Below are 25006 nucleotides of genomic sequence, written 5' to 3' on the forward strand. Positions count from 1 at the left end.
ATGACTTATATTAACAAAATGATATAGGTTAATTGCTATATGTGGTAAGTTCTTTTAATAAAAATTAAATGAATAATGATATCCTGAGTAAACTCTGAGATTTAATGGTCATGTGGTATTTCTCTAATATTGTAATTGGGAACATTTACTCAGTGGAAGCTATGTGCAATTTAAAATATAAATAACAGTCCCCAAGTAATTACAAATATCACACAAGACTAAATATCTCCCCTTTGCTCAAATATTTATAAAGTGCTAAGCATTGACTCATTGATGGCAAATGTGTGAGAATTATGTCTATGTCTAGAAGCTACATTGATCTAGGGATACATTTTCAAGTAATACCTGAAATGAGAATGGTAGAGAGAGAGAGAGAGAGAGAGAGAGAGAGAGAGCAAACTAATAATAACTAAAGAAAAACATCATGAAGTTGAGAGAAAGGGAGCATTGGTAGAGTTGGAAGAAGCCGCGTGGGAGATGAAGTGATGTATTTATAATATTTACATATGTGATTTTCAAGAAAAATTAAATTAAAAAATTTGACAGCATTTTCAGGTAAGCAGTTTGGAACACTTTATTGTTTTGATCATCATTGTTACAGTTTTGAAGGATGAGTCTTAGAAGACACTCGTTGTTTTAATTTTGGAAAGTGTTCACAGTTATCCACATCTGGGAGCTTTGTGGTTGTTTTAGCATAACAGGGAACATATTTTCTGACAACACTCTTAGATGGTGTCATGGCTATATTGCAAAGGGAGACACTCTTATTATGCTCCTGCTGAGATCTATGGCTTATATCAGCTGACAGATAATACTTCTCAAGATTGAGTATATGCTCACTCGCTCTTTGTACATTATCAGGGAGTCCAGTCAAGGTTATATTAGGATTATAGGACCCTTTTGGAGGTAAACGTATATCTACTTGGTATTGGTCCATGATTTTATGGATGGTTTTTCCACGGAATCCGATAACATTGCCACGAACCTGGTAGTTTAGTGGGATTTCTTTAGAAACTGTTTTTTCGATCTTATGTAACATTCTCATTATTGCATCTCTAGCAGCTAGAGTGTTCTCTTTATAGCCCGTAATAGTGATTTGGTCCTGCATCTCATGGCTTCCTTTCTTTGGAAAACGGACAGTAACATCATGCTCTGTGCAAATCTGAGCAATAAGTAAGCCCTTATGACCAGTGATTTTAGAACGATATTTGGGATCTAGATTGAATATTAGCTTAAAATTTCTTAGTGTCCGATCTTCTATTTCCATTTGTAAAGCCTTGACTCGCTTTTGTAATCTCATCTTGGCTTGTTCCACATTTGCTGCAAGGCCCATAATAGATATGATATCGGAATTTCTTCCAGGTTGTAATAACTGGATATGAACTTCAAATTCCTTTACTAGCTTACGTAAACCACATCCTTTGTGCCCAATGATGTAAGGATGTAGGTGAAAGGGCACATGGACTTCAGCAGTAACAGGAATTAGAGAAGCAAGAGCTTCAGTAGCAGCCTTGCAATTTTCCACTTGGCCTGAGATAAATATGGTGTCACTTTTCCTTGAAGAATTAGAAGCAAGATCTTTAGGGTTCCTTCTCCACTTTTCTTTTCCCTTTTCTTGCATTCCTAGATCCATATTTAGGAATGGCTTGTCTATGTCAGGAAATTTGATTTGAACTTTATAATCCCTAGCAATTTGTTGAATCCGTGAACATATTGGTCCCATAATAAAAGGCTGGAACTTCTGAGGAATAACATACCGTGTTGTAACTTGGGAGCCCAAAGGCTCAAAAATGTCTCGTATGTGTTTCTTTGCTGCCTCAACGCAAGCTTTTGCCCCTCTTATTGTGATTTTTGTATTCTGTTTCCCTGCATAAGAGAATGAAATAACCACACCACCATACTCCTCTGTCATTTCTCTTAAAAGCTGACCCCTTCGCATGACAAAATAATGGTGAAATTTCCGATTTATTAGTATGTAATCCTCTACCACATTCTCTAAGTCTTTCATTAAAACCTCCAGTCGTTTTTGCACTTCTTTAACAGCCTCTTCAGTTCCTGTGATTGTTATGAATTCTTGATCCTTGTTCTTAAGGTTAGGGAAAATAACACATGTTCCAGTCTCCTCACAGAGTTTGGAAATATTGCCTCCATTTTTATTCACAAGGAATTGATGAAATTGTGATTTGACATGGACAGTCCCTGAGTAACACTTGGCTTGTTCTTCTTCTGCAAGTTTCAGAAGCTTTGTTTTTGTCTTTTCAACACTTTCAACAGGGCCCATGATAATGATTTTATGCAGTCCTGACTTGTTTCTTGGGAAATGCAGATGAACCTTCCCACATTCTTCTATGATTGAATTTAGCAAACATTCTTTGGGATTAGTCAGATATTTATATAGATTAGGAGGAACAGAAATCTCCTCTTCTGAAGTATCTGCTATCTCTTGCTGAATTGAAAGAATCCAGTTACGTGCAATTTCACAATTTTCTGGATATCCAGTAATGATAAACTCTTCTGAGTTGCAGTTTTCTGGTGGAAAACTAATCTTGGTGTTCGTTGTTTCCGAGATTTTTTTTATGTTTGAGCCTCCTTTACCAATTATCCTTTTGTGTAGCCTTTTAAAGATAGTAATACTTACAGAATAGTTATTTTCTTTAATATCTGTCAACATATTCTCCAAATACTGTGCACATTTTTCTGACTCATATTTTGGCCCTATCAGTTGGACAACATCACTTTTCTCTGCAGGATGTGGAAAATTGAGGATAACATCAGGGAATTTCTTACAGATTTCACGGACCCTTTCGCCTTTTTGCCCAATAAGTATGTGATGAAATTGGTGTTTTATGATTATGTCCTGACTGTGCTCTTCTTCCAAATTATTAGCCAGCTCAAGGAGTTCTTTTTTGGCTTGGTGGACACCCAGAGATTCTCCCTCAATGCGGATCGAGTGATTGGATTCATTTTCAGGAAACATTGAGATAGAGACTTGGTTCTTCTCAGTAATCCTATTTAGGATCTCCCCATTATTCCCTGTCAGGTACTTGTGAAACTTGATGTTACTGTTTATCTCAGTACATTCCATTCTACTAATTAGGTCATTGACAATTATGTCAATTTTTTCTTGAGCATAATTTACATCATCTATTGGTCCTTTCAGAATAATTTTATCTTCAGCTGTAAAATGTATATTTACCTTTGGTACACTATTTGTTATCTCAGCTATATTCTCACCTTTCGTACCAATAATAAACCTGTGTAGCCAAGAAGGGGCAGAGATGGAATAAACAACATAATCATCATCAATAGAATCGACTTCATTAATTACCTCCCCTGAACTGTCAGGCTCGCTATGTTGTGTCATAGAATCTGATACGCTTTCTGAGGGTGAATGTTCTGTTGAATCTCCAGTTGTTTCTAGAATCTCTTCCAGAAAATTTCTTTTGAGACCTATGGTACAATTGTTTTGAAACTTCATCATCACATCCTCAGTTATGGTGTTTGTCTTCTCAGTCATCTCCTTTTCACAACAATTTGTCTGATCTACATATAATTTTCTTTCATTAACATCTATATTGTTCTCATTGGTGCTAGACAGTGGAAAGGGGATATGTCCCTCTGTTTCTTGGGAAACATCACTTGCTTCAGGGGATGGCACAGCAGTCAAGGGATTAAATATTCTCTCCATTTCTAATGTCTGGATATCATCCTTGCTACTTTTGGCAGATGTAGGTTGGCTTCCATCTGAAGATTTCAATTCTGCCTGAATTGCATCAACACTATTCACATAGTTGCTCTGATTGTGTGGACTTATGATCTGAGTATTTATTTCAGCTTTTTGTTCCAAATCTTGTGCTTTTTCTCCAGTCTGGTCTATAACAAAGCAATGCTCTTGTTTGGAAATGATATTTAAAGTTAAATCTTGTTCTTGACACCATTCAAAAATTCCATTCTCAGCTTTTATGACAGATTCTGGGTTGCCAAACACTGTTATATAGAGACCTTTGTCCTTGACAAAAGATGATTCTAAGTTGACACCATTGTTTTCTGTGATACATGCATAAAATTTTGCTAATGTTCCTTCACTGAATTGAATCAAATAATTTTCTTCCTCTAGTAGCACATGAAAAACTTGAATGAGGGTTGGAACTTCTTCAGCCTGAGGAACATTGGTGCTTGATGGTTCTGCAGTTTCTTCAGGGTTTTCCAGACAGTCTTTTTTCTTCAGGTGTTCAGTGACTGTGTCTTCATGTGTGGACATATCAACCACATCATCTGAACTGATATCATTATTTTGTTTTTGAATATAACTATTTCGGTGTGTACTAGAATTTGTTTCAGAATTCATTGCTGATTTTTGAGTTGATTCAACCCAGATGTATTGTGGATAAAATGTCAACAGCAAAAACACAAATACTTCCTGTAGCTGCCTTCTTGCATATTACTGTGTACGGGGAAAAACAGTTAAAGGATGTCATTTCTTTCTAGATGAATTTGTAAACTCAAGATTATACAAATTAAATGACACAATTTTATTTGACAAAAATTTCAAAGTTCATCTATTAATCTATTCTTTTCTATTCTATGTGCTTAGGAAAGGCTTAGATTATAAGGATTATTGGCAACAGCCACTACTGTTTTCCAAAGAAAAGACTCCATTATTTTTATTGGCCATAAATAACTTTTATTTTGCCAACTCAGCATCATTACTTTTTACCATTACCATAAACAACACAGCTGAGTACCTGTAATTCTTTGAGAAAAACAAATCACTAGTGTCTCTAAGAGGATGTTATATTTTTTAGTATTCCTATTTTTCTTTAAAAGTTTTCATTGAGCAATAGCTTAAAATTTCACAAATTTCATGTATACAATGGAATGGATTTTTTTTGTTCTTGTTTTCTGTAAACTTAGATTTGAGAGTTCTGTGCAATTCAGTTTTACCAGAATTCTTCAACCAACATGTATCCCTGAAGTTCACATGTGGACAATTCCCATTCCCACCATCATCACACTCAGGCAAAGAAAATCATATTTTTAATCTGTACACATGCCTGATGTGTAAATTCTGTAAAAATAGTATAGCCTGCATGTGCAGTTAAACTTTAATTTCCTCTTGACATTCATCTATGTTAAAGCATAAGGCAATATATCCCTTCTAATTCTGAATCAGTCGACTTCTAATTAAATTAATTATAAAGTCTGTTCTGGCTTAATTCCTTTCCTAGGACTACTTGCTCTAATAGAATTTTACATATTACCAGGATTTGCTGCCTGTTGTGTCAAACTCAGGAATTATTTTTCTCACTATAATCTTTCCTGTATAATTTAATATACACTCTTAACTTTGAATACCACTGATTTTTATCAAACGAATAGTCATATCCCTGAGAATGCTTATGTATAGAAGCTATTAAGTATCACCAAAGTACTTTGAAAATTCATTCAATCGTTTTCTAATTATGGCCACATGTTTTTTGACCCTGTGCTTTTCTGGTTATAGAATTTTATTTATTAAGAAATTTCACACACAAAAAAACTTTATTTTCATGAAAATGCCAAAAAATGTCACATAGCTAGGTTAATAAGCTCCTTCTCAATTTTATACATTTAGAAGAGCTCTTCTGAAGTCATAGAGTTTTGTTTTACCTTTTACATTTTCATTGTCAATTACCTTTTTATGCTTTTATCCAGCCCCAAAAGGTATCCTTTAAAAAACTGTGCCAAAGTTAAAAGTAAAAAGCAGTTACCTTTATGAGCATTTCATCCTTCCTTACCACCTAATATTATCTTTATTTTATGCTTTGTATATGTTCTACTATACCCACCCATATTTGTTCACCTATACATATGTGTACATTATAGGCTAAGCACCTCATATAAGGGAAAACATGCACTTATGATGTTGGAAACTAGGTGAGCTTGTTTAATATTATATGTTCTAAGTCCATGTATTTTTCTTCAAATTTCATGAAAAGAATACTCCAAATGTTTGGCTTTCCTTACAAGATGATATCTTACAATGGTGACCATTTCCCCATTTTTAAAGGAGTAACTGTACTTTAATTTGGATATCTAAAGGGCTACCAAGTATACAGAGATAATCGTATTCTAATACTGTGTCTGAGATCATGGGTGGACAGCCATTAAATCTTTTGTCTAAAGTAGAATTGGAAAATGCTGATACTGATAAATTTTAAATGCTTGACATGTTCTAGCCTACCTTTTCTTCTAGTCCAGTTTATAGGCTTCTGCTTGATGGTAAATCTCTGAGAGCACGGACGTAGCTCACAGGGCTCCAAAATAGTTAGAGATGAAAACTTCATGGAACTGGTGACTGGCCTCAATGTGAATGGCAAAGCTGGAAAGAAAAACATGAATCTTCCAATTAGCTGAAATATATAATGACAGAGCATTTTAAATGCATTGGTGTCATCAACCAATGTACATATTTTAAGGATATCTTGATTTCAAAATGAATGTGAGAAGATGGATGTTTCAAGGAGAGGTTTAATTTTATTTCCACAGAAATGAGAGTCTATGGATTCATTCTAGTTTGATATTGATCAGGTTTGGATGGGGAAGACTCCTCTGAAAATCCTGGCTGCAAACATTAAAAAATAATAAACCAAGAAGAACACATGAAATGTATATTTTCACTACTCCAACATAAAACAAAAAATATCATCTTTAACTAAATTGTACATACCATATGTTCTATACTTCTAATGTATGTTACCTTTAAAGTTTGTGTATTTTCAGAACAAGGAAATCAGACACAAATGAAAATGGATGGCCCAGGTGGCACAACATCTCATAATACCTCTATAATAGTTTGTGAGTTTTGTATCCAGAACAGCTTCAAAGCTGTGGCCTGAGATGATCTAGCCTCAGAGACTAACCCAGCCAATAATTAACCATTGTCATGAATTTTCTCAAGGTTCCAACAAAGACACCAGTACCACCAGACAACAAGAATCAGTCTAGAGACAACAGTGCCCACATTTCAAAAGATGGGGTTTGGATATTTGTTATTATTTAAGTGGGGTTAGTTATAAGTTGTTATTGATCCTTGTCAGAAAAAAAAGCTAGACAAATTTAAATTCAAAGATCTCATTTGAAAAGAAACATGGGGGATATTTGAAAATAAAAAGGGGGATATAAAAATGATAGGATAAATAGGTAGATTATTGAATATACTTTTAAACTAAAAAGGCAACTACTACTCTTAAATATTTTACATTGACATGGATTTTAGTTTATTGATACAAATTTAAAGTTAATTTTGCTATGCTGTTTGTGTGTTTCTACTCTTTTGGGGTGTTATGTTTATACAGCTTATTTAAAATCATATAATTGAGAAATATAGATTAATATTAGTCATCTATAACTGCCAAACATAATCACATTAGATATGTTTTCAAGGTCACAAACAGATATATTTAGATAGATAATTTGTCTATAAACACAGAATATGATATTCAAACTTTTTTTTTAACAACATAAGGCTTTTCTTAACAGTGAATCATATCTACTTCTAGCAGCAGCAAGTTACTTCAAAAGAATCTCTATATATAGTTTATTTTCTTTATTGCAAAAGCTAGCCATTTCACCAACAAAACTGCCCTTGTCTCAATTGATGACAGCATGTTGTATAAACTGAGTCAGGAGGAAGCAAATGAAAACAAACAACAACAAAAACTGCCAAACTTTGCAAGACAAAGTATGGAAGTCCATCAAAATTCCCCACTTCTCAGAAATGTCTGTAAGATATACTAGGTCTCTAGGCCTGTAGGCCAAAATTTGATGCCTCAATGTTACAGAAGAACTCTGAATGACTCTTCTAGGAGCCAGATGGCCCTGTGGCTAGTTAACATTTCACATTTCTGGGGTCTTTGAATGAACTGAAGACTAAATAATTAAATTTTCTTTAGTTATGATAAAAAGTAAATTAGATATAAAACTTTAGACTCACAAAGATAGGAAAGAAATTAGAGTATTTACTCTAAATTTACCAAATACAATTTGACTGGATATTGTAACTATAATTATTACTTGAGAGCTGTTTCTGTTATATAGTTATATAGTTTTCTATGTTAAAGATAAACCTTCTTTTTAATGAGACAAAAAGTGATGTGCAACAATCATTGCCAATAGCTTGGCAAGGGTATAGTTGGGACTGCAAGGCATAGAGAACCATTGAAAGAAGGGCAGAATCTCTAGGGAGATGAGCCAGGCAAGAAAGAAGCAAAACAAGAAGAAGTTCATGTATAAGGTAAAAAGAACCTCAGGGCAGCACATATCAAGGTTTCAAATTTCCTTTGGTTGTTTTGTAAGTATATACTTAAAGGTGCGTCTCAGCAGGGTAAAGACATCTCTGTCCAATCTATATCTAGCTCTCCTTTGAAACCAAATATATAGCTTTTGTAAGACTAGAAGATGTGAGTCTACTCCAGATCATTTACATACACATGCTACCTACTTTTTCTACCTTGTGAAATGCTAATATATATAAAACTGTCATGGACTTTTTTCATAATTTTTTTATTCTTATTTTACATATCGATCCCAGTTCACTCTTCCTCCCTCCCTCTTTCCGTCTCTCCCAGCCTCTCATGCCCCAACAACCCTTCCTTCACCTCCCTCCCACAATCCACATGTAGGGTGATGCCCTCCAGGAGGTGTCATCTAAATCTGTCAAGTCATTGAAGTAGGGACTTTGCCTTCTCTCCTCTCTCTAGGTTAAGGGAGTAGTCCTCCATGGGGTTTGTGCTCCCAAAGTCTTTTATGCACCAGGGACCTGTCCAAGGTTCCTTAGACGGCTCAGTCCTTCTAGCTCTGACCCATGTTCAGAGGGTCGGAGTCAGTCCCATACTGGATTCCCAGCTGTCAGTGTGTGGGCCCATTACTCCTTCTTTTTCAGGTCAGCTGCCTATAGGTTTCTGCACCATGGTCTTATCCTCCCTCTCTGCATCTGGATTCCAGTTTGACTCAGTGTTTAGTTGTGGGTGTTTGCTTCTGTTTCCATCAGCTACAAGATGAGGGCTCCATGACTGTGGATAAGTTAGTCATCGATCACATTACCAGGGAAGGGCATTTATGGTAGCCTTTCTACTGTTGCTCTAATTGTTAGTTGGGGTCAGTATTGTAGGTCTCTGTACATTTCTTTAGGTTCAGTTTTCTCTTCAAACCTATAATGGCTCTCTCTTTCATGCTCTCTCCCCCCTCTCTCTCTGTCCTCCTCTCTCTCTGTCTGTCTCTCTTCTCTTGTCTATTCCTCCCCTGACTCAATCTTCCTAGTCCCACGTGCTTTCCATTCCTCCCCTTCTCTTCTTCTAGTTCCCTCTCCACTCACTGAGTCTACCACTCCCCATATTCTCTGGAGACCTTGTCCCTTTCTCCTTCTGTGAGGGACCTTATATGAATATCTGAGACTCCTCCTTGTATCCTAGTTTCTCTGGCGGTGTGAATTATAGGCTGGTGATCCTTTGCTCTATGTCTAAAATCCATATATGAGTGAGTACTTACCATGTTTCTCTTTTTGTTATTGGATTACCTCATTCAGGATGGTTTCCTCAAGTTCCATCCGTTTGCCTGTGAATTTCACGATTCCATTGTTTTTCTTCCCCCATAGTAGTATTCCATTGTGTAAATGTGACACATCTTCTTTATCCATTCTTCAGTTGACGAACATCTAGGTTCTTGCTTCCAGGTTCTTGCTATTACAAATAATGCTGCTATGAACATAGTTGAGCATGTGTCATTGTTCAATGAATATGGATTATTTGGGTATATGCCTAACAGTGGGATTGCCGTGTCCTGTGGTAGACCGATCCCCATTTTCCTGAGGAACTATCATACTGATGTCCAAAATGTCTGTATGAGTTTTCACTCCCACCAGCAGCAGAGGAGTGTTGTTCTTTCTCCATATCCTCTCCAGCATAAGTTGTTATTGGTGTTTCTAATTTTAGCCATTCTTCCAGGAGTAAGATGGTATCTCAAAGTTGTTTTGATTTGCATTTCCCTGATAGCTAAGGATGTTGAGCACTTTCTTACGTGACTTTCAGCCTTTTTGATTTCCTCTATTGAGAGTTCTCTATTCAGTTCTGTACCCCATTTTTTAATAGGGCTATTTGGTGTTTTGTTGATTAGTTTCTTGAGTCATGTCCTTTTTAAAGTAAAATATCAAGTATGCCTCAGAGAATCTGGGGAGTTGTAAGACTTGAATATACTTCTCACTGAATAAAAGGACTGCAGATAAGTACACCCTATGTTTCCCCATCTATCTATTCCTGAAGATGGGATCTCTTTCCTGGTTTTTGGGCTCCCCCTCCAAACTACTAGCATTAATGAGACTGAAAATTCCAAATTAAAATTTTTCTGAAAGTTCCTAAATTTTATCTTCTGTCTCATATATATTGAGTCACATAATTGACTCAATTATGTGAAAAGCTCAAATATATCATTTTAAATTATTGAAACATTTAAATACCATATTTTGTAGGCCTTTTTAAGTGTTTGAAGATTACCTATCTATAAGAAGCACCTAATTAACATAAGTATGACAAACATGAATAATTATTAACATGCAATTCTTAATAACATATATAGCTTGAATTCTAAAGCTTCACATTATAAAAATAAACAATATTTGACCAAATTTTCAGCAAAAAAAACAGTGCCCTCAAAAGTGAAACTATATATAAGAATATCTTAATCATAGGTAGAACTGTATATAATACTCCTGCAGCTCTCATATACATCCCAGAAAATGATAGACATAGAAGACACTCCATATAGAGCTTGTTTTCTTCTTGACAAAACTGGCCTTTCAGACAATGAACTACCCTAGCCTTGACTTCTGACTGTAAGCATGTAGTCTAATCTGGACAAGCAGGACACAATGAAAAGTGAGTGCTGAATCTTACCAAGACAAGGTAGGATGGTCTTTTTAATTCTCCTGCTTCTGATAAATGGTCTGACAGATATTCTAGGCCTACCATCAGAGTTGGTTGCCCCAATGTTGCAGAGAGACTTAGGGTGACTTTCCAGTTGGTCAGATGTTTCTGTAATTTCTTGTATCTTTTAGAAATTGGTACTTGTACATCCTGCTTACTCGGGTATTATTCTTTTCCTTCTCAGGTATTGGAAGGCATTAAAGCCTAGATGGTCACAGTTACTATTCTCTCTTACCTTAGCTAAGCCATATCAGGCACAAGACTTACATTCTTCAGGATAGGACTGCTATTGGAATAATCTTTGTTATTTGTTAATTACCTATAGTGTGGACATTTAGTATGTGTTTCTTGCTTGATGCTGTTGGTTGTAGTTCTGTTTTTGTGTATTTTATTACCCTTTCTCCCATTTGGAAAATAGTTGATAATACAGATATAATACAAATATATATATATTTGTATTAGGTTTAGACCTTTCTTAAGGCTTCCTGGCCTGAAAGGGGCAGTGCTTGTTGTCTGTGAAAATGACCTCTTATTAAAAAAAAGTGGGGAAGTTTGCTCACCCTCTCATGTGGTGGTCAGAGGTCACAGTTCTGGTTCCATTTAGCCCCAGGCAGAATGGAGGACCATGGTAGCTATCTACCCTGCTTTATAACCATGGGTGTTTTCTAATAAATCCTTGAGATCTATTTGAATGCGCTCTTGTGAAATTGCCTACATCTAAGTATGACTTATATCTTAAATTTTAAATTTTATAACTAATATCTGTTTTCATTTTTATTTAAATTTGAACAAGGTTGTTTTGCATGTTCATCTCAGTTCCTTCACCCTTCGATCCTCCCCTATCACCACCACCAAACTCCAGCATCTTGTATGTATGTATGTATGTATGTATGTATGTATGTATGTATGCATTAGTGTCTTGTCTGTGCATATTTTTGTAGTAAATGATGAACTGAATTATGAAAGAGATTCATGGTAGCACTTCTATTCTCTATATTGTGATTTAACATCTATTTAGATTGATATTATAATTGTCTTTGGTTTTTGTAGTGAAATAAATATATAGGAAATAGGGAGAAGATGACATTACAGAAAATACCACGAAAAAAGATAATGTCAGCAAAAATTGAAAACCTTCCTTTATGCTGGCAAACTGTAAGAAAACCTCCCAAGCAGAAGAGTGTACAATACTGAAATAGCCCAGAAAAAAGTCACAGGATGCCTCTGTCTCCCTTCAGTTTTGTCCAGCTATAGACAATCCCTTGCTTTTCTGTTTCTCTTCTTTAATAACCTATCTCATTTCCTGTACCTATTTACTTGTCTATATACCATTAATTCTTAAGAAACATGAGGCAGGAAAATTTCAGCAGGTGCCTTCCGAGACTCCAGTCTGTGCCTATGAAATTTAGCAGAGCCAGCAAAGAGAAAAAAAATTAAATTTTTCTGAAGTCTTCTTTTGTCATTAAGAAGAGATCTGTTGCACTACATTTCCTTCCTTTTGCTTTTTAGAAACTATGGAGAGATTTGTTCAGAGAATAGTAGAACCAAATTCAAGCCCACTTCAATCTTTCTCCATAGCTTAGCCACATTCTTTCTGATTGCAAAGAATATGAGTGGACAATGTCCTGCCATTCTTCAGGAATAGTAACTGTTTTTACATCAAGATAAGATAGTGTATATGTCTTTGAAGAAGCTATAAAGCCAAGACTTAAGGTGGTAGTTAGCTGCTGGAGATGTTTGACATTTAAGCTAGTGAGAGATACATTATTAATGAGGATTTATGTCCTGAGGTGGAATTGATCTAAATAATCATGGATCTGCTTCCAACACAGGTATCCACAATATATTAGCCAGTATGGTGATTCCTGTATGACAACATAAGTTCTCAATGCCACTAGCTCTCAGAAAATCCCTTCATGCCTAGACTTTCCTGCACTCGTGTGGGTACCACTAATTTTCACTTCTCTATTTCTTTGCTTCTTCCTTTCATCTGCCTAGACACTTGACAGGATGACAAAAATCACTGACTCAGGTGCAGCTGAAAAAAACAAAACAAAACAAAACAAACAAAAAACCCCACAAACAATAAATCTACAAAACCATGCAATCTCTTAGGTGATGTCTATGCAAACCCCACTTTCAAACAAGAAGAAAAATATACAAAGTCTCATGTAAAATATCTCTTCCAACTTGGCAAAGCTATGTCACCTCAGTAGTATATCTTTTGCCCAAAATTACCAGACAAAAAGGAACCCAGTATTACAAGTCATACCAACAATGGAGACTCTATAAATACTGTATATTTGCAGCACTCTTCTTAAGGGAAGTACCAGGAACAATGGAACAAACCAAGCCTGTAGTGGGATATTCACTTTGTCTCCTTCTGTGGCACTGACCATGCTCACTGGGTGGTGGAGCCAGGGGCAGAAGTGACCATGGGAACTAGGTCAGAGGAGGAGCAGGGAATGCTCTCTTGCAAGCCACACGGGGATAGGAGGACTTCCGAAGGTATTCTTAGAAGCAGGAACCTGCTGGTGTTCACCGGTCTATGTTGTGAGTTATTTCTCCCTGAATAAACATCTGTTTGGCCTAATTGTTTATCCAAATCCTTATTAAACGCGATACAAGCCCATGCCAGTTTTTCAAAGACCTCAAATAACGTAAGGAGATGCACGGATGAATCATCTTGATTTATCAGCAACATACAGGACTTATCTTTAGCTTATGAGTTTATCAAAAAAATATTATGATGTGCTACTTGGCTGTATCCTGGACTTGGACGGGATAACAGAAAATTAGCAAGTAGATGAGCCAGTTAGTCAAAATCTGTTTGTCTGTCTACAAAGTGAACAGAACCAGCAAGGTCATAATCCTAGGTTGATGATAGAAAACTGTGTTACAGAAATGCAAGGATGTGTTAAGAAATTTATTATCTTTGACAAGAACACAGAGATCATTAAGAAAGGGAAGATAATTTTCCCCTTATATCTCAACAAGCTAAACAGGCTATTTGAAACTTTCAGGAAATTCACTAACTTCATTCTTTTATCCCCAGGAGAAGCTATTTTAGAGTAACATTCTGATAGCCAGTCAGTCTTGGACATACATAGACAGCTTCAGAAACTACAGATAAGTTATTATATTCCTCAGATTCAGCTATTTCACACCAAATGATGGTCAACATGAACAAAAGAAAATAAGGAGACCCATATAATTATGATCACTCTTCAAATACTCAAAAATCAAAATCGAAAGTCCAGGTGCCCTTCAAGTACAATGGCCCAGGTTGTTGGTCAAGCACCATATACCCTCATTCTCTATGTCATATTTGACCCAACATCTTAGCATCATTATGGGATTAATACTGCCCCGGGTGGGGGGGGCTTGGCATCTTCATCGTTACCAGAAAAAAAAATTGGGTTACCTTAGATTAGTAAGTAAGAAAAACAAACTACTTATTGATGCTGTGACCCTTATTTGGTCTTATTTCTTCCCCTGGACATCTAAACTTTGGGAAATAGAAATACCCCAAAGACAATTTTGTATTTCATAGGTAATCTGACAGTCAAAACACCTGGTTTTTATTCACAATACTAATTGTCTTTCAATGTCCCTTTCCTCAGTTGACAGGAGATTTGTTGACTTGCCCTGTGGTATTCTTGCAATTTTATAATATATCTAAAGCTATGATAATGCTATCTTCTGGAGTATCCAAAGAAATTCTACTAAATCCTTTGATGGAAGGAATTTTCCCTGGGGGTTCTGAACATCTCTGTAGTTGTCAAATGAGAAGAAGTAAACACTTTGGTTTGTATATCTAATCTAAAATCAGAAACTTCAAACCTCCTGATTCTACCTGAAAACTCCTATGCCTTTGAACTGGTAGAAGCTTTTAAATTTCTCTTAAACTAACAAAGAGAAGTGACCGCTTGATGACTGATGCCTTAAATGATCTGAAATAGTCCCTGATCCTGTTTCTCTCTTAAAATGTTAAGCTGATGCAGAGCACTTTATGTGCTCCAGACAAAATAATGTATTTCATTCTGCTTTTATTTGTTTTCTCAATACTTAAAGGAATAAGCCATCTGAGCCTGATCTCACTAACTTCTTCCATTGCTGGCTTTGTCCTAAAATGTAACAACTACACAAAAAGCAATTCTTTAGAGGCTTCCAAATTAATATAAAAGAAAGGACTCACACTAAGAATACATGTGTAAATTTGAATTATACCCCATATAGCAAAAACAACAATGTGGAACGGGGAGGGGAGCCTGAGACCTAAATACCAAAATTGGAAGACTGTTCTGTCAGGACATATCTTCAAGCCAAAGAATCACATAAACTACATTAAAAAAAAAACCCTTCCTGGTTTTTCTCATTTTGTTGGGGTGACCCGTTTCTCAGGATCCTGAATGTCTTCTGTGCAAACTCAATGGATAGTTTGCATTAGAAGGATGAAACCAACATCTAAAATCAGAGGAACATGAGGATTCAGGCTTTAAATCTTATATATCCCATTTTCCTGTATCCTTGGGCAACAGGAAATCTAACTATTTTCTTTGTAACCACTCTGAAGCTGATAGATTAATCAATGATACTGGGAGATTTTTTTGTTTTTGTTTTTGTTTGACTATCCCTGTCAAAATGACAGCATTTTATCACTATATAATGATAAAAAGGCTATTTAAAGCATTGTCCCTAATTCATTCTTCTTATGCCTGCCACCCAGAATGTGACCTGCCAAACTTCTCATACAATACACACTAACCTTCAGTATGTAAAGAGAATACTTGGAAACTGACCTTCTTCATCCAGGGATTTGAGGAATGATAATCCTTTATAACACACAAACCTTTCAGTATCTTTTTTCTCTTGAATATATTTGGTCTTAGGGATCCCCTACTAATATAAGATTACAGGCCATTGGAAATTATTTTGTGTGTAAGAAGGATACTTTCCTTTCTAATACAGAAATGACAAAGTCAATATATGATAACATCTACCTTTAGAGAGGCTTTTTTTATATCCAATCAACTTGGGATTTTTCTCAAGACATTCTTATGGGGATTATGGGGATTATGAAACATATAGAGTTTGTCATCCTAAACACTGACAATTCAGTTTTGAATTACCAGGACAGAGTGGGAATATAATGAAAAGTTTATTCTTCCCCATGGAAATTGCAGCATTAGAAATGCCAATATATAACTTGTCCCTGCTACTATAGTAGACATGGGAGGCCACTGTAGTTTATATTGAGAAAGCCTTGACTACCTTACACAAATGATACTCAGAATAGCAGGTATTCAGTTATTTTAGAACTAATGTGGGAGGGGTTAATATAATGTTTAATAAGTATATGGCTTTCAAATTAATAATTCACTGAAAGTTAAACAAAATCAAACCTAAACTCTAATATCTTTTAATAAAGTCATGACTAGTATCTATCTTTGAATCAATGAAAGCTTGCTATGGGCAATAATACACAGCGCCTCTCTTATCTGTGCTTCTGATTCTAGCTTCTCACTAAGAATTTCATATCCTAAACCTAATACTTCAACCAGTATTCTCTAGAATGTAACACCTTCTGCAAGTAAAGGTACTAAACCTCCAAAGCTACCCTTCGTCTGATGCAGAAAAGCCTGAACCTGAAAAGGAGCATCCTGTCCAATGTATGGCACAATAGAAAGAAAATTCTATGGTCTCTATTAGGCAAGACCTATGATCTTTCAGACAGAAGTCAATCATGTTTATGTTGATGGAAAATAATTTTGGTACTGCAACTCATTGGGTGTGTAAGTGAGGTAGACATCATAAGAAAATCCAGAGATTAACATGTAAAAGAATATAGCACCATAAGTTTGGAAGAAGTCTCCTATCTACATGTAGCAAAACCACAAAGGAAAAAGAAATAGACATGTAAACCATTTGCGAAAAGTCATGGGATCACTATCTTTCCTTCTTTCGGAGAAAATCTAGGATCCAGCTCTTGAATAATTTCAATCTAGTTTGTTTTTCTTTTAAAAAAATATCCTTTCCCATAACTTTCCATTTGTCTGTTTACAATTCATTGTTAAGAGAAAGAACAACTTGCAAGATGTCAATAAGTGCCTCCCAGTACTCATATTTGTACAAGTAATCTTAATATTAATTTTCCATGATTGACACATTTATATATGGTTATGTCTTACTATATTATTATTATTATTCTTGAGACATTATCTTGTGTGCATGCCTAAAATTTGCTTTAGAGCAAAAAGTGACTCTGAACTTCTGATTCTTATGCCCATATCTATCAACTGCTGGACTTAAAGGAATACAACACCACAACCAACAAGGACTGAACTTTATTTTTAGTCCCATGTTTGTATTGTGATGTTAGATTGATGGGAGATGTCATTCTGTAAATATGCTTCTCTTATTGGTTAATGAATACAGTACTGTTGACAAATAGGAAGGCAAGATAGGTGGGACATGGAGACAAGGAGGATTCTGGGAGACATAGTAGGAGATTCAAGATGTAGGGACTTGAGAAGAAGGTCTTCACTGTCTTTCTGGTAAGAACACTTAGATTGATAGAAATAGGTTAATATGTAAGACAGAGCTACCCAATAAGAAACACTAGTAAGAGGACAACAGCTTTATATCTAATATAGCATCTCTGTGTATTATTTGGGGCTGATATGGCACTGGGACCAGGTTGGCAGGAAAACTGATAGTAACATTTGACAGCAAGTAAAAATTGAGGACCAACTTCTCCTCAATCAGCTTTAGACCCTATCTAATGTGCCCTTGGTTTATCACTATTTATGCAAGTAAAGATTACTAATGGCTGGAAGAAGGGGAAGTACAAAGTTGTTCCTTCTTAGAATTTGAAATGTCATGGTGAATCATGGTAACCTGCTTTACAAATTGTAAGTTCAATGTTTAGCAAAACTCTTTGAAAATTTGACAGGAAGTTCCCTTAAACATTCAAGGACAGAAACTCCCTCTAATTAGGGAAAAACCTGTTTTCCAAATTCAAGAGTACAGCCTGAAATCAAAAGGTAAATTGAGGCATGGTATCTCTGAAGATATTTTAAGATGTGGGGGATACATATCCCATTTAAAGACATATATACTTAAAGGACACTTAACGAGGAATTTTGAGGGAGTAAAATCATCCTAGAAGAAAAGACAAGCTAAATACATGTCCTGAGAACTCGGATTTGCTGAAACTGGGATATTAAACATACACATAATTATTAGATACACATTCAATAATGAAAACAAGCACAAAGTATAGTAGGTACAAAGATGTAAGATAGAATATATACAGAATAAAAATATATTCATTAATCATTTTAATCAGAGACAATTAAATCTCCAGAAGCCAGCCAATAGGTGAGAGACACTTGGGAAGGCTGCACCACCTCCCGAAACCCACTGGACTCTGTTGCCCAATGACGCACTCTGCTGCCCTACCAAACCATCCTCTCTGTGGACAGCCTTCTCCTTAAATATCACCAGATCATATAAGAACAAATGCCACACATACCACTTTGAAGAACATGTGAGTGCCAAGTCTTTCTACTAAAGTGCCCCAATCTGTAGGCAATAAGGTCCATGGCACTTCCTGTGCCACTCTCCCTTCCATCTCAGGCCCAGCAAGGCAGCTTGCCTGGCTGCCAACACTAGTGGAACCCCAATGTTATGGTATAGCCCCAAGCAGCCCACTAGCAGGTAAGAGAATTGTAGGCAGGCCACACTGTCACTGCCACAACCTTCTTGACCCCGCCCTCCCAAGACCTACATCACCACTCAACTTTACCTACCCCAGCATTTGCCCCAGTGGGCAGCACTCTCACAAATTATCAGCAGAACCTATAGGCACATACATCATATGCATCAGTTGGAAGAACATCAGGTCATATAGACACAAGCACAACTTATAGCACTTTGAAGACCAGGTGGAAGTACAGAGACAGGTACCTCCCATACTAGTTGAAAGAGCAGATATCATAGGCACAGGTACCACCCACACCAGCCAGAACTTGAAGATAGCCTGTACTTAGACACCCAGTCCCCCACAAACCTCAGCTGAGACAACACTACTGGATCTAATAACCAGACAATCTCTAGCACCATTGTCCATTCAGGACAGCAGAAAATAAAGGAAATAGATAATAAAGGACCCAAAAAATACAATAAAGACATCATAAGAATCAAAACCTGTACCTGCCTTTAAATTATCCCAAATACTGATGGGTTAACCCCCAGTGTAATAATACATTCAATACCACCAGAGAGAGCCTCCTAGGGGACTGCACACTGGGGACTCCATCCTACCAGACAGGTCCATCCAGAGTCTGCCTGCATTGTTATTCTACCTCCACCCACAGGAGGGGGTAAGCTTAGGCACGTTTCTGGCCCATCTTCCCTAGCCCTGCTTGGAGCCTCATGAGGCCTGGAAAATGCCCAACCATGGGGGAACCTGTCCCAGTGGACTGGCCTAACCAGAGTCTGCCTATATCCTAGTCCCACCTCCACCCACAGGAGGGGTAAGCATGGACCTGTTTCTGGCCAGCCTTGAGGTTCCTACTTTGAACCTCCTGAGGATTGGAAACTGCCCATGGGGTAACTAGTTTCACTGGATAAGCAAATCCAAAGTCTACCAGTGCCCAAGTCCTGCCACCACCAACTGGAAGTGGACAGTCACTGGAGTATTGGACCTGCTTGCAAGTGTCAGAAGAGAGCTTTGGTCCCATACCCACCAGGAGAGGGAGAGACCCCACCAGAATGCACTGGAAGAAGAGATAGGTAGATGACAGTATAAGAACACAGACAGAAACAAAAGGATCAATATGACCCCACCAGAATCTAGGAACTCCACACTGGCAAGACCTGAACTTCCCAACAGAGATGAAGAAGAAGAGAACAAACTTAAAAACAACTTCATGAAGATACTAGAGACCCTAAAAGAAAAAAATGAAAAAAATCCATGAAAGAAATGGAAGAAAAGACAAACCAAAAATTGCAATAAACAATTCACAGAGTACAAGGCTTGAAAGCTGAACTAGAGACAAAACAAAACAAAAAAGAAAAAATACAAAAAACGCGGTCTGAGTGAAAGTTGGAAATAGAAGAATTGGGTAAATGATCAGGAACTAGAAATGTAAGCATAACCAAGAGAATATAAGAGATGGAAGAAATAATCTCAGCCATTAAAGATACACTAGGAAAAATAGATTCACCAGCCAAAGAAATTCTTAAGTCCAACAAATCCCTAAGACAAAATATCCAGGAAATATTGGAGACAGTGAAAAGGCTAAACCTAAGAATAATAGGTATAGAAGAAGGTGAAGAAATGCAAATCAAAGGTGTAGAAAATATATTCAACAAAAGAGTAGAAGAAAACATTCCCAACCTAAAGAAAGACTTACTAATGAAAGTACAAGAAGCTTACAGAACACCAAATACAGTGAACCACAAAAATATCCCCTAGCCACATAATAATCAAAACACCAAACACACGGCATAGAGAAAGAGTATTAAGAGCTGCAAACAAAAAAGGCCAAGTAACATATAAAGGCAAACATCAAAAGTACACCTAAACTCTCCATATAAACTCTGAAGACCAGAAGGTCCAGGACAGCTATCCTATGAAAAGTAAGAGATCATAGATGCCAGCGAGACTACTATATCCAGCAAAGCTTTCAATCACAATAGATGGAGAAACTGAGATACCCAATGACAAAACCATACTTAAATAATACATACCAACTAAACCAGCCCTACAGAAAGTCCTGGAAAAAAATTCCAACACATGAGAGTTTATTACACCCATAAAATAGGCAGTAGATAATCACATTTTACCAACAGCCAAAATAAAAATGGTGAGAATTCAACAAACAATACCACTACCACCAAAAATAAATCCAAACTAAACAAGAATTAGCAATCAATGGTCATTAATATTCCTCAATATTCATGGTCTTAATTTGTCTATAAAAAGAAAAGGATAACGGAATGGATATGAAGACAGAATCCATCCTTATATACAAGGAATGCACCTGAAAATCAAAGACAGATGTTACCTCAGAGTTAGGGGTTGGGAAAAGATTTACCAGTCAAATGGACCCAAGAAAAAAGTAGGTGTACCAACCCTAATATCTAACAAATTAGACTTTAAACTAAAATCAATCAAAAGAGATGAAGGTCATTTTTATTCATCACAGAAGAAATCCATCAAGATGAAGTCTCAATTCTGAAAATATATACCCCCAATACATAGGCACCGACATTCATAAAACAAACATTACCAAAACTCAAATCCCACATAAAACCTCACACACTTAAACAGTAGCAGATTTTAAAACACAAAAGATTATACCTTCTTCTCAGAGCCACATGGAACCTTCTCTAAAATCAACCACATATTCAGAAACATAGCAAAGCTCAGTAGGTACAAAAAGTTGGAATAACCCCCGGTATCATTTCAGACCACCATGCTTTAAAGCTAGAATTCAACAACAACACAAATTGCAGAAAACCTACTAACTCATGGAAATTGAACTATGTACCATTCTTGGGTGAAGGAAGAAATAAAGAAATTGAAGACATCCTAGAATTCAATGAGAATGAAGACAAAAACATACCCAAACTTATGGGACAATTGGACAGCAGTGCTAAGAAGAATGTTCATAGAACTAAGTCCCCACATGAAGAAACTGGAGAATAGTCACACTATAGAATAACAACAAAACAGTAATCTCTGAAAAAAAAAGAAGAAGCAAATTAACCCCAGAGAAGTAGATGACAGGAAATAATCAAATGGAGGGCTGAAATTAATAAAGTAGGCACTAGGAGAACAATACAAAGATTCAATGCAACAAAAAGTTGGTTCTTTGAAAAAATCGACAAGACAGAAAAAACTTTATCCAAACTAACCAAAAGGCTGAAGAGATCATGCAAATTAACAAAATCAGAAATGAAAAAGGGGGACATAACAATGGACACTGAGGCAATCTAGAGAATCTTCAGGTCATTCTTCGAAAACCTGTACTCCACAAAATGTGAAAATTCAAAGGAAATCAACAATTTTCTGGATAGATATCACATACACAAAATAATACAAAAACAGACAAGCAATTTAAATAGACCTATAATCTCTAATGAAATAGAAGCAGTCATCAAACGTCTCCCCCCACCCAAAAATCCTAGGGCCATATGGTTTAAGTGTAGAATTCTACCATAAATTTAAAGAACAGCTAATACCAATGTTCCTCAAAGTGTTCCCCACAATAGAAATATATGGGTCATTGCCAAATTGTTTTCTTGAGGCTACATCTATGACACAACTATGAAAGAAAACTACAAACCAATATCCCTCATGAAAACTGATGCAAAAAATAGTCATTAAAACACTAGCAAATCTCATCCAAGAATACATCAGAGAAATCATCCATCATAGTCAACTAGGCTTCAGCACAGGGACTCAGTGATGATTCAACTCATGAAAATCTATCAATATATTCCACTGTATAAACAAAGTGAAAAAGAAAAACCATATTATCATCTAACTAGAATCTGTAAAATGCTTTTTGACAAAATCCAACACCCATTCATTATAAATGTCTTGGAGAGATCAGGGATAACAACAACATATCTAAACATAAGAAAAGCAATATAGAGTCAACTAACAGCTAGCATCAAACTAAATGGGGAGAAACTCAATGTGATTCTTCTAAACCAGGAACAAGACAAAGCTGTCCATTCTCTCCATATCTCTTCAAAATTTTACTTGAATTTCTAGCTAGAACAATAAAGATGGCAAAAGGAGATCCAGGGGATACAAATTGGAAAGGAAGAAGTCCAACTTTCACTATTAGCAGATGATATAATAGTCTACATAAATGACCCAAAACACTCTATTTTAGAACTCCTACAGCTGATAAATACCTTCAGTAGAATGGCAGGATCCAAGATCAACTAAAAAAATCAGTACCCCTAATATGTACAGACAGACAATAAAGGGGTTGAGGAAGAAATCAGAGAAACAGCACACTTTACAATAGCCACAAACAGCATAAAATATCTTGGGATAATGCTAAACAAACAAGTCAAAGACCTGTATGATAAGAACTTTGAGTCTATAAAGAAATAAATAAAAGAAGATACTAGAAAATGGAATGATGCCTCATGCACTTGGATAGGTAGAATCAACATAGTAAAAATGAGTCTTGCCACTAGCAATCTAGAGATTCAATGCAATCCCCACCAAAATTCAAGCACATTTCTTCAAACACCTTGAAAGAAAATACTCTTATTTATATGGAAGAAGAAAAGACCCAGAGGAGCCAAAATAACACTGTAAAATAAAGGAACTTCCAGATGCATCACCATCCCAGACTTCAACCTCTACTACAGAGCTATAGTCCTGAAAATATCTTGATAATGGCACAAAAATACACAGGTAGACCAATGGAATCGAATAGAAAATTCTGATATTAGCCCACACACCTAGGAACACCTGATTTTTGACAGAGCAACTAAAAGTATACAATAGAAAGAGGAAAGCATCTTCAACAAATGGTGCTGGCATATGTAAGACTGCAGGTAGATTCTTATCTATCACCATGCACAAAACTTAAATCCAAATGGATCAAAGACCTCAACATAAATCTGGCCACACTGAACCCTTGAATGAATTGACACATCAGACAGCTTCCTGATAATTACAGCAGTAGTACAGACACTGAGATAAATAATTAATGAATGGGACCTCCTGAAACTGAGAAGCTTGTGTAAGGCAAAGGACACAGTCAGCAGACAAAAACGGTAGCCCATGGAATGGGAAGAGCTCTTCACCAACCCCACATCTGACTGAGGGCTGTTCTCCAAAATATACAAAGAACTCAAGAATCTAGTTACCAAAACACCAAATAATCCAATTAAAAAATGGGGTACAGAACTAAATAGAGAATTCTCAATAGTGAAATCCAAAATGGCTGAAAGACACTTAATAAAGTACTCAACATCCTTAGCCATCAGTGAAATGCAAATCAAAACCACTCTGAGATACAATCTTACTCCTGTCAGAATAGATAAAATCAAAAACACCAGTGACAGTTTATGCTGAAAAGGATGTGGAGAAAGGGGAACAATCATACACTTCTGGTGGGAGTGCAAACTCATACATCCATTTTGGAGATCAGTGTGGTTGGTCTTTTGGAAAATGGGAAACACTCTACCAAAAGATCTAACAATTCCCCTCTTAGGCTTATGCCCAAAAGATGTACATTCGTGCAACAAGGATATGTGTTCAACTATGTTCATAACATCATTTTTTGTAATAGCTGGATCCTGGAAGAAACCTAGATGCCCATCACCTGAAGAATGGATGCAGAAAAAGTGGCACGTTTATACAATACTCAGCAGAAATAAACAACAGAATCTTGAAACATGTATGATTTTTAAGTGTAACATTAGTAGAACCACATATGATTAGAATAACTTATTGGGTATTTTTATTAGTCAAAGATAAAGCTTATCCTTTAAAAGTTCGGAAATTAAAATAAATAAGGAAAAGTTGAAATATAAAATCTTAATGAAATATGGTAATTAAATACATTTCATAAAAGACATCAAGATTCTAACTTCATGAGTATAATGAAAATCAAGATATCCACATTTCTGATGATAATACACTAAGATATTAAACTAAAACACAGAGTACTTTCTCATCTGTGAGCATAAAATTTATTTTTATAATTAGGTAAATAAGAAAATAATAACAGAGTATATATGAGAAATGCTCAAAAGAAGACCATGGAAATTCTCACGAAAATATATTTGGGGAGGCAACAATTAAACAATGGCCAAGCAAATAAATGAGGAATTGTATGGGATAGATGCCCGACTCAAATGTAATCTAATAGAATAGTCAAAACTCAATAGCCAAAAGTTAATGTAAAGTTACATAAAATTCCAGAGAATTTAAAAAGAAACAGGATACCTGGAAAGGGTGAACTGCCAGACTGGACAAAGCTGGAGCTTTCTGAATCTAC

General features: G+C 36.1%; 1 protein-coding gene across 1 annotated transcript; it reads right to left on the reverse strand.

The window, feature by feature from the left end:
* Window positions 1–558: 558 nt before the first annotated feature.
* On the reverse strand, window positions 559–25006 carry LOC127218356 (vigilin). The gene is made up of 3 exons (XM_051179375.1): window positions 24955–25006; window positions 6224–6361; window positions 559–4444 (listed from the first exon to the last, which is right to left on the reverse strand). The coding sequence occupies exon 3, from the start codon at window positions 4346–4348 to the stop codon at window positions 596–598; it is 3753 nt and encodes a 1250-aa protein (XP_051035332.1). The 5' UTR covers window positions 4349–4444; window positions 6224–6361; window positions 24955–25006; the 3' UTR covers window positions 559–595.

This window comes from Phodopus roborovskii, unplaced genomic scaffold, assembly GCF_943737965.1.
Source record: "Phodopus roborovskii unplaced genomic scaffold, PHOROB, whole genome shotgun sequence".
NCBI classification, from domain to species: Eukaryota; Metazoa; Chordata; class Mammalia; order Rodentia; family Cricetidae; genus Phodopus; species Phodopus roborovskii.

Excerpts from the sequence above, each read along its gene's own strand:
- LOC127218356 (XM_051179375.1), bottom strand. The coding sequence starts at position 4,348 with ATGAATTCTGAAACAAATTCTAGTACACACCGAAATAGTTATATTCAA.